Here is an 11722-nt window from a genome sequence, read left to right on the forward strand (position 1 = left end):
AGAGTGTAATTTTAAAAGCCATTTTCAACCCCCGAAAGGGAACAAATGGTGACTATTGATCAAGACACTTGTGCTTGTAATTCACCTCCCCTTATCCTAAAATGTAACTCAAAGGTTTTCATCACATGGCTTCTCTACCCCTAAAAAGAGCCACTGAGCGGAGCTGTGGGGTGTCTTTCTGAATAGAAAGTTTGTGTTGAACAAGCTAAATTTATCTTTCTAGGACTCCTTGGAAGTAGAAAACAAGGCTCCATCAAGGATGAGTTTCAAGTAAACATAAAGGAAAGAAACACCATCACAAATTCTGCTGAAGCGGTGAGTAAAATGATACAGTCGCACCGCAGATCTAAAATGATATTACCATACAAAGACACATGAGGGTGCTCTAACCAGCTGTTATAATAAGTGAATTAAACTGCTCAAATATTAGGGGGAAATTAAGGTCTTTTGAGAATGGCGGTGTTGAATTACGACTTATAGCATTGGCTAGACAGAATCATATTGGAATAGATGTGTTTTCTTTTAAATAAAGTGTATTGGTCCTCCCTACTGCCCCCCCCCACCACCACAATTTTAAAAAGTATAAGATATTCATATTAGACAACTGGGGAAATACAGAAAAGCACACAGAAGAAATAAAACGGAACTAATGTTGTGGTCAGCCCTGAGTGGTGGGGTTTTCTAGAACCAGGCCTGTTGGAGGTTTAACTCAGGAGGCCTGTCTTCCACGCAAGCCCAGCCTGTTCTCATTTTGATTCCACAGACCTTCTGCTTGTACGAAGGGGGAGTCGGGAGTCGGGAGTGGGGGGGTCTAACGACGGCAAGGAGAGAATTAGAGACGCATGTTTATCTCAATACATTCACTCTCATTAAAGTTCATACTCACTGACATCATGCATCTCCTTGAAAAAGTCTGCCCACCCACCATTAATTAAAGCCACATTTTAAAAAGTCAGCGTGTGCACTTTTATTCCAATCAAAAGGAGCCTCCTCGGTTTTGCAGAGTAGGCAGGAGAATATCTGAGGCCTGACAGCTGTTCACCTCTGCACAGTGAGGCATCATGTGATTTACATTACAAGTCGTGTTGCTTCAGGGCCTCCAAGATAATAGCTCAGACCTGCTGTCCTAAAGACCTGAGGCATTCGATATCTAATGAACTATTTAGCATAATTAGTATTTGTTTTGACGAGTCAACATGCTTTGGGATACAGTGTGTGACCGTTGGCCTTTATCTGTAATCTGAGAGATCTGACGATATTTCCTGCTTGAGTAATTAAGCAGCACACTCCTATCAAAGACACCACCCTTTATCACTTATGCAGGCGGTATCAACGTCAAAACAAAGTCGCTGTACATCGCCCTCTCTCCAAACTATTGCACAAACAGTCATTACCAACAGTCGTAGGATTGCACAACCGTAGCCTATATTTTTTGGCAGTAGTCACTATAAATTAATAAATTCATGAACATAAGGAATGTTGACTTTTAAAGTTCAAGAAAGGTACTATTTGTAAACAGTTCAAGTCACACTCATCTTATTCCTGTACTAAGCAAGAGTTCTTTCCTTTCAACTCTTGTTAAATGACATTTGGTCTCTCTGTGAGTGTAATAAGACAGTTTTCATCCAAACAGATCCACATTTTTTAATTCTTTTTTATGTTAAAGACCACCTCCCAGACCTTTCAATTGTATGCGGATCTTTCTTTATATATTAATATCAAGCACATTTTAATTTTATGTTGACAAATGACAAATTATGTTCATCTCTTCTCACTGGCAATCCGATTATTCTCAGATGGCCCTAACTATTTGTTTTTCATGCAATTAGAATGAGACTAGCTTTATTCACAATGGCAAAAAATGGAAACAGGACAATGGAAGTCCCTTGTGGTTGATTCCTGGGACGAGGCTGCAAGGGACTTTCTAGAATGCTGGAAATGTATATCTTATCTAATCACACACGTGCGGTTGTATCTATGTGAAAATAAGTATTATAAATATATGAAAATAAATTTCTGAGCTATATACAAGATTAATGTGCTTCCCACACTTTACATATTTTAGGCCTTGATTAATCTGACTAAATATTTCATTACCCCAGCCAGTGGATGCTTTTGACCAATGGCACAATGTTATGCTGGTCATGCCACCATGCCGAAAGACATGGCTTAGCAATGGATTCAAACACTGTCCTTTTAATGCAGTGGTTCTCAACCTTCCTAATGCCGCGACCCTTTAATACAGTTCCTCATGTTGTGGTGACCCCCAATTTCATTGTTACAAATTGAACATAATTAAAGCATAGTGATTAATCACAAAAACAATATGTAATTATATGTGTGTTTTCCAATGGTCTTAGGCGACTCCTGTGAAAGGGTCGTTCAGCCCCCAATGGAGTCGCAACCCACAGGTTGAGAACTGCTGTTTTAATGGCTTCATCCTAAGCCAGAAAACCCCTCATCTAGCAGTTGAAAGTTGAGTTCTAGTCTTGAGTTTTCTACCGATTCTCCATGTGACCTTGAGCACCTGGGGGCCTATGTCCTCATCTAATAAAAGGGAGGTAGAGAGTCAATACTGGCCAGTGAAGTCACAGCCCAGGAGGTTAGTAAGGGGAGAAGATAAGGGATATAGTACCCCTTTGGGCCATGTCCTCCCTCAGTCTACTTACTCCTCCGGTCGCAGAAATCCCAAGGGAAGTCTGGTTCTAAAAATAGCATCCCTGACTCCCAAAGAAGCCAGTCAAGTTGCTTTCATGGTGAGTTGCTTTCATGATATGTTTGAGAGAAGATGTCTGGGTCCTGATATCCTTTAACTACAAGCATCCAAGGTCCCATTGGTATGTGGGATGAAGCACTGGAGGGAGGGAGAGTGGAGAGAGAGAGACATCGATGTGAGAGAGACATAGATTGGTTGTCTGGGGATTAAACCTATAACCCAGGTATTGCCCTTGACTGGGATTTGAACCTGAGACCCCTCGGTGCACAGGCTGGTGCTCTAACCACTGAGCACACTGGCCAGAGCCAGTCTGTGGTATTCTTTTTTAAAAATATATTTTATTGATTTTTTTACAGAGAGGAAGTGAGAGGGATAGAGAGTTAGAAACATCGATCAGCTGCCTCCTGCACACCTCCTATTGGGGATGTGCCCGCAACCCAGGTACATGCCCTTGACCGGAATCGAACTTGGGACCTTTCAGTCCCCAGGTCGATGCTCTATCCACTGAGCCAAACCGGTTAGGGCTATGGTATTCTTTAGAATAAACAGCTTGGGGCTGGGGGACAGTGGGAATGTGTGACTGTGGCATGTTATCATCTCTAGGAAAGTGTGAGATCAGCTCAGCTTGAGTGACTGTAAGGCCATGCAGCCCACCCCGTGAGCAGCGCGCAGCCCTACCTTCCGGCCGGCCCTGTTGTTGTGCAGGTTCATCAGGGCTCTGGCGTCCTTGCCTTTCCGCTCCTTGGCATCCACGAACGCGCGGGCAAACTTGATCCCATAGTCAATGTTATCACTGCAGCCGCCCCAGTCGAAGGTGCCCCTGGTGTCCTTGGCACTGCCCTTCTTCTTTGGGTCACAGGAACAGGATTTTAATTCTCCTTGGCTACAGGCCCTGGTGATGGCAAATACAACTCCAGCTGAGGAGATGGCGTAAACAAAGGCAGATTCCCGACTACCTGAAACAAAAATGCGTTTCTTAAAAGTGGCCTGGAGTTGCTAGTTTTGAACGATGTTCAGATGAGGGCTGGTTAGTCTTTGCTCTGCCTCGGACAGACTGCAACACTAGGCAAAAGGGGACTGGTCATCTTGAAGGATTCTTTTCTAGAGCCAAGCCTCGCTCCTTAAAAGGAATCATCACCATCGAATATTATAAGCTGTTATTAATTTAGATGCCTATATGACAACTGTCCTTAAGATAAACAGAGCGGAAAAGAAAGTGCAGTGAAAGCCTGCCTGCCCAGCTCCTGAATTCACGTCAGTCTCATACACGTGCTTGCTCAACCCAGAACCCTCCATGTTCGAGACGAGAGGAGAGGAACATTTTTGTGTTTTCATCTGTACATACAGTCCGAATTCTACAGTTCTTTCATTACATAATAGATCTTGGCTATTCTATGATACTCCATGAATAAAACCTTGAAATAAAAACAACACACCTGCCAAGCCTCTAGGCATTTCTGAGGGCACTTGTATACATTTAATATTTCAGACTGAAATTCCAAATTAAAAAAAAAAATCTAGGGGCCGAGGTGGGAAGAGAATTAAAGGCAGTGACCAGGCCGCAGCGCTAACACTGGAGAGCGCTGGCGTGGCATCGATTTTCACTAGTAATTGGGAGATTGTTGAAGGCAATATGCAATATCCTAGTTACATACCACGTCTAACTATGACTGTGGATTTACTTTCTTCTGGAACACCTGCAGTAATCACTGGTATTGGGTAAAAGACAGTGGAAAGCTTTCCTTTGGTTTTTCTGGAAGGAAACAAATTTACCGCCTATAATTAGACTTGGGCAAGGACCCTTTGGGGTGATTTCTTAGAATTGTTCTTTATTAGCACACAGGCTACTTTCACTTGCAGGCTGAAAGGTACATATTTCAGTGCAATAACTACATTAAATTATTTTAATAATCTGTAGTAACTCATGACACAGTGTTGTGGTACAGTGACAGATATAAGGCTCTTTAGGGTCTGTGTACACCTCATTTTTCAAGCGGAGCTGTATTTCATTGTTATTAGCACGCCTTTTTATTAATGGTTGCTGCAGCAAATATATTAACAATCAAAATACAGGCGGAACCGCCTCCTGCCAATGCAAGGCAGAAAACAGAGCCATTTGGCGATTCAGTATGTCAAGACGAGTGTGACTTTTTGAACCACACAGCTGGGAGAACAAACCACCTTTCCGCATCAGAGCCCTGCTTGGTTCTGTCTGTCATTCGGCGCTAAAATTTATTGTGTACATTATATAATGCCCTTTGCAATCTTTACTCTGCTAGTCTCATTATTAAAAATCAGGAAAACGTATCTACACCATATTAAATGGCACTTACCTCAGCCCTCCAAGAATATCTGCCCCCAAACCTCTAGCCATCATAAAAAGAAATCAGTCATGCTCTGTAGTTAGGTAAAATCAATTATATGAATATTTGCTATAGGTAGCAGGTGGTGGTCTCAAGAGGAAAATGTGATGGTCATGAGGGCTGTTTCAGAGTCCCAGGTTATAAGGATTACAGATTTTCTAAGTGGAATTGAGTTGTTTTATAAAAGATGGTGACTAACTGAAGCTAATGTGGTTTACTCTCGGGTTGTGGCTCTCAGATAAATGAGATTTTTATTATACCCATTTTACAGTTTAGGAAAATGCCTTGTCATTAGTTACCCCATTGAGCTGCTAAAGCCTGGTTTTGGATTGGAGTTCAGTGTCCACAGTTAGAGATATCACATAGAGGGGACATTCCCAAGTGCTTAAGGTACTTAGTACTAGTCTTTTTTTTTTTTTTTTTACTGAGAATGAAGAGAAATTTTATGAGGTGGTCATTTAGGGGGGAAATATGGATGATCTCAATGATAGAATACCAGTGGCCAGACAGTAATTTGAAAGTAGTAGAGGAATAAATTGTCTAGGCAAAGCATTCATCCTGGCTTAAGGTACAATTGCATCGACCTGTTGGCTGAAAGAAAAAAATCACTTAAAATCTGCTGCCTTTCAGAAATAATTTCTAAAGCAAAAATACCTTTCACAATATTTGTCACTTATTATTCAAGCACATTACTAAATAGAGAGATGTTTATTTATTTAACTAAAAATGTAGCACGGGGACTGGTTTTGCATTTTACCTCCAGATGTTTTGGTATCATGTTAGATGTGGCCTTAAGATGTTTTCAGTTAAGTGTCTTAGATGAATCACTAAAATGCTATGTGTGAAATAGTAGCACATTTCAAGAGTTGGCTTTCTAACAAAACAAATTTTGACCTTGGGGCTCTTCTTAGAAAAACGGATTCTTTTTAAAGCCATCATAATATGAAATAAAATTCAAATCTAAATAGTGGTATTTAGACTTCCTGATGTGTTACTATTCGTTTCTCTAGTTTTGGGGTTGAGATAAGTTAGACGATGTCAATACTAAGTGCATAAGCATAGTTTTTGTTTGCAGTTAGGGATTGTTACTTGGTAGAGCAGAACGTTAGAAGCTAGGTTTGTTGGAAAGTTATGGGTTCAACTCCTTGGAAATGCTTGCTTTTTAAAATTTTTTTATTTTTATTTTTTACATTTACAAGGATGAGACCTAATGACCTTTTCAAGGTTCATTCAAGAACTCTAGAGGTATATTCTTGCAGGGAAATATGGGTTTAAGTTTCTCAGCCTGTGACTGGCGATAGTTTGTTGAATGAGTGAAATGCAAATGTCACGAAAAATGGGTGTCTTACTCTAAGCTGGCTGAAGCAAAAGAGGCAAATGTTCTCCATCTCTCTATGACCCTGGGATGTGTTAGTAACTTCTATGTTCTTCCTATAAATGGCATCGCCCTTTGCCTTCCTAGTCATCTATAAGGACACATTTAGGTTTCCAAAGGAAGTTCTTCACAATTCTAAGATGTGAATTTCGCTCCAAGCAATTAATTATAAAAATTTTTGGAAGGCTTCACTGGAATTTCATGATGATTTCCAGGATAAACTACCTTAGGCCAAATTCAGCCCTCCCAGAATCAACGCAAAATCATCACTGACAGTCACAGGAGTTTACATAAATGTCCAGGAAGAAATCTGGCCTTCTATGAAGAATGGAAAGAAATTGTGTAGCTTGGGTGTTTTAAGTTTTGAGTACTTTGGCAAAGCATTCAAGCTTCATCTGAAAGAACTCTGAAGGAAATACAAGTTAGAATCTCTTATTTACTTGAGGCCTTAGACTAAGTCAAACTAGTTCCAACCTCTGCCTTCTTAGCACTCCACCGCTCTGAAGAAACAAACACTGTCAAGATTAAGTTAAAGTATTTTATGAATGAACTCCCAGCTTTGGCAGGCTTTGAGGATTAGTGGTCAAAATTAGGTCCTTTGATTTGTGATCTAAAGATTCTCTTCAATATAGAGACATCTTAACAGATTTTCATAGACAGGATTTAGAGGCGATCATTTTTATAAATGAGAAGGACATTTACTTTGAAATCATTGGGAAATGGTTGTGAGCACTTTGAAAAGGAAAAACCCTGATGTATCTTAAACACTGAGAGCCTTGCATAATTTGCCCAAAGGTATCTTGTGCTAATAAATATTTGCAAACTTTCTCTGACAAGTTCCGGCACTTTAATTGATTCACTAGTGAGCTAATCTAGGTGAAGTCTGAAAATTCCATGTTGCTGAAATTTACTATTAGCCTTTCAAAAATGTGCGATGTCATATCAAAACTCCAAGAGGAATGCAGAAGAATATAGTTCTTAAGCTAGAGAATAAAATTGCAGAATATGGCCATAAATTTCCTTGAGGGATACACTGAGAGTGAGTGCACTACGCCCTGGGGGGATTTCAGAGACATTCAGTTATGCATTTGGCCTCATAAAACCCCGGGGCTGTGATGATTACAAGATAGAAACACCCTCTGTTAAGCATTACCAAGTGTACAGCCTGGATGACTTCCTTAGGAATGGGGGGTGGGGTGGGCAAAAACAAGTGTAAAGTTTCCTGTTTCTGGGGTTCACACAAAACTTTTGTGTTTTCAGTCAGATTTCCCAGTAGCAAATGGACTGTGCTATTTCTTGGAAAATGCTTATAACACCAGGTTAAGGAACAATTAAAAAAAAATGTGATTTTCAGTTAATTATCTCTTTATACCAGCTCGTGAGCTACTTTCCACATTCAGGACGTTAAAAAGGTTTTTATGCAATTATATAATGTTGTGGGTTTAAAAAAATTTTTTTTATTGATTTCTGAGGGGCAGGAAGAGGGAGTGAGAGAAACATCATTGATGAGAGAGAATCATTGATCAGCGGCCTCATGCACATCCAACACTGGGGGATCGAGCCCGCATGCTGGGCATGTGCCCTAGCCAGGAATTGAACCTTGATCTTCTGGCTCATAGGTCGATACTCAACCACTGAATCATGCCCACCAGACAATTATATGAAGTTTAATGCTCCTGAGTGAAAAAACACGCACACACAAAACAAAACAACCCAACTATGTAATCATGGTTCACACTCCTTCCCTCCATAAATACCCTTCTGCCTCAAGTATACCTGGGAAATAACAGGCGTTCACTACAAGCTCATCCATTCATTCACTCAATCATTCAATGAATGAATGATGTCTGCAACACACAAAGCATCAAGTGAGATGCAGAGAAGGCAGGCTAGTCCGACCTTATAGAATTTACAGTCTACTGGGAAAAGAAAAGTTTAATTTAGATATAGGGTGACCCAACACTGAATAGCTGAATGGGAGGTCAAAGGTGGTGAGCAGAGATTTGTCTCTGCTTTTTAATTACATTTGTACATTATTGTAATAATAGCCATTTATGGCCAATAAAAGATTTGACCACTCCATCCTCATCTTCTGCTCAAATCCTCTGGAAGGTGCAAGTAAAGAAGTCAAGAAAGCCCTGTGGGCCCTAACCGGTCTGGCTCAGTGGATAGAGCGTCGGCCTGCGGACTGAAAGGTCCCAGATTGGATTCTGGTCAAGGGCATGTACCTGGGTTGCGGGCACATCCCCAGTAGGGAGTGTGCAGGAGGCAGCTGATTGATGTTTCTCTTTCATCGATGTTTCTAACTCTCTATCCCTCTCCCTTCCTCTCTGTAAAAAATCAATAAAATATATTTAAATTTAAAAGCAAGCCCTGTGGCTACTGCCTCCTTTTTCCTAGAGACAAAATCTGAACCTGGAGGAACAGGAAGGGGTGTGACATGACATGGATATGATACTGTGGCAATAATCTGGTTATTATTAACAGGAAAGGAGTAAAGGGAAGACTAGATGATATAGGCATGCCATTTGTACCGCTTTGCTAATTTAACACTTTCCCAGTCTGCTCCCCACTGACTGGACAACAGACGCATGCCCAGTATGGCCCCAGCGACGTGGGAAGGTGCCTACCTGTGTGTCAGTCACACCTGGGAACAAATTAGTGGCCAGAATAGGTGTGGTCACTGCAAGGGCTGGAAACCTGAATATTTAAACATCTAAAAAAAGGAGCAAGCTCTCTTGATTTTTTCTCTCTTGGCTCTTACGGACGGGGCTCCTGGCTCTCCCGCTGTAGGGGCTCCCCTGTGCCCACTCAGCCCATGGCCATGTGGGACCCACACAATGGACTGATGGACTTTCATCAGCCTGAATGCTGAGCTGGGCCCAGCTGCAACATGGAACGGAGCTCTGGACCCCCAACTGCCCCTCTTTCAGGGCTGGGTTAAGGGACATGGGACATTGAAACCCGAGGGATGTAACTTCATGCAAACAAAGTCTTTTCCTACATCTCATTCTCCCAGGCGGGCTTCTGGAAACGCTTATTTCAGTGGTACCCCAAGAACCTCACGCTCACTCGTGTCTGAGAAATCTGGTCCACTGATTCCTCCAGCAACAGATAGAGCAAAGGATTATAAGACGTCAGCCTGGGGTCTACATTCTAATCTATGACCAGCCTCCCACACAACTTTAGGCAAGGTCCTTGATTTCTTAAGTCCTCCTCTGTAAAACAGGGCCAATGCCCCCAACAGAACAAGCTTCCGAACTGAATAAAATGCAAGGAAAGGATGAGCAGGGACTTCAAAGACCAAATGAAGGGGGGAGTGTGTGAGGGGAGCGCCCGAGGAGGGGCCTGGAGGCAGGAGGCTTACTTCGGAGCAGGACCCTGCCGAAGAGGCTGTGGTCCCTGTCCAGGGTGTTGCAGTTCCAGCGGTGCTGGCGGAATTGGTGCTGGCACTCCGTCGTCCACTCTGCCACGCCCAGGCCAATGGCACGCATCACGTCCGGGTGTCGGTGGCACAGTTGCCGCTGGCGGCTCACCAGGCCTGGCACATTGTCACACATCACCCTGGAGGCGCCGCCTGTAGCTCTCATGTACCTGGGAAGGGCCAACACAGAGGTGAGAACACGGACATTGAGGCCCTAAGCCACAGTGTTTCCTGGGAGACTGAGTTCAAAGCGCTGTTTCAAAGATGAATTCCTTATCCTTTTAGGGATATTGCAAAGCAAAGGTTATTTAATTTTAGTTCCATGGAGAGGCAGCACAGCAGGCATGAGAAGAAACCTGGTAGAAGCCACCCCAAAGTGGAGCGATGGCTGGTCTTGGACATGAATCCAGGGCCAGCGGATGACGCTCTGGGCGGTCAGGGAACAGAGTGAGCAGGGAGGGGCAACATCTTTTGGGAAGAGCCTTCAAAGACTGTTCCCAAGAAGGCTCTGATCTCAATGATGAAATGTGTCTGGACTTGGCGTTGGGGGAAGCCGACCTTTAAAGCTTCTCGCTCACATTTATTTGACCCGAATGTTTAAGTATGTTAAGAAACTGTCTGTATCTGTCTAATGAACACCTGCTGGTATCTGATGTTACACTCTCCTCACAGACATGCTGTTCTTTCGAATCCTTTAAATATTTCCATTTTCCAGCTCTTCTTGGCCTTTACAGAGAACCTTTGGAAATAGTTCTTTCTATTGTTATTAAGGACACTGAATGTTTGGAAGAATCAAACAGTATTATAGCTCCATAAAGTACTTTTGAAAAGAAACTTTAACAAAAAAAAATTACATCATCATCTCTGCCCAGATGTTCCCTATTAGTTGGGAAATGTTTAGAAAAGGTGCCTTTTATATAACCAAAGTTGCCATAGGTGTCTTTTGAAGCCATCAAACAAGGAGAATGTCTTTTCTTGCATTTTCACTACTTATATGATCATAAAATCATTAGAGCTGTGATTTCCAAAAAAGCATCTTTAAGGGACAGCTGAGAGACAAAGTGACAAAAAGACTGGGCAATAAATGTTTAACCACGGAAACAGAAATATCATTTTATTGAAAAAATGGTCATTCTGATAAATCGATCTTTGATCCCACGTCAGCAATGTCAAGGCTGAACGCCTTCCCATCCAAAGTGGCCGAAGGGGGACTTGAACCCCCTCCCCGTCAGGCTCTGCCATGCTCCCTCAGAGGGCTCCAGCGTCTCTGGAGTTCCCTGCCCTGTCTTTTTGGCCTTTAGCAGAGACTCCTAAGGTTAGATTCCCCCCCAGGTAGCAGGTCTTTCTGAATCAGTATTTTAGAGTCTGTTGGGAAGTCCTAGGTGCAAGGACGCCAAAGAGCTCCCACTTCCCTCCTTCCCAGATCATTAGGTAGGAAGATGTACAAGAGTTTCTGGGTGGGCAGAAAAGCTCCCTTTGTGAGGTGGCTAAGACCTGTCAGGGTCACGGTGAGAAATAAATACATAAGTCGCCGATCCGCGTGCAAAGGACAGCAGCACGGTTCCTCCTGGATTCCCCCCCCCCAACCCCCACCCCAGCCCCACGCTCTGGGGGGAGGCGGCAGTCTACCTGGAGGCAGCAGCACAGCGTGCCTCCCACCCAAGGGGAGAAGCACTAGGAATGTGGAAGGACGGGAAATGGTGCAAAATCACACACTCTGGGCTCCACAGCTCCTGACTGCCTTCCTGAATGGCCCCTAGGTTTGTCTAGAGGTTTTTTTTTGGGGGGGGGTATGGGGGAGTGGCGGGGGGACAATTGTAGTTTTCAAAGTCAACACACACATA

The 11722-nt window shown here is 42.9% G+C and overlaps 1 protein-coding gene across 1 annotated transcript in view; it reads right to left on the reverse strand.

Annotated features, from left to right (window-relative positions):
- The window catches only part of WNT2 (wingless-type MMTV integration site family member 2), a 60619-nt gene that overhangs the window by 48284 nt on the left and 613 nt on the right, over positions 1-11722 (reverse strand). Inside the window, exons 2-3 of the mRNA XM_006770009.2 lie at positions 9822-10048; positions 3395-3672 (exon numbers count right to left, since the gene is read on the reverse strand). Coding sequence (XP_006770072.1) covers positions 3395-3672; positions 9822-10048 — 505 coding nt within the window. The remainder of the gene's footprint in view (positions 1-3394; positions 3673-9821; positions 10049-11722) is intronic.

This window comes from Myotis davidii, unplaced genomic scaffold (genome assembly GCF_000327345.1).
Source record: "Myotis davidii unplaced genomic scaffold, ASM32734v1 scaffold384, whole genome shotgun sequence".
NCBI lineage: Eukaryota > Metazoa > Chordata > Mammalia > Chiroptera > Vespertilionidae > Myotis > Myotis davidii.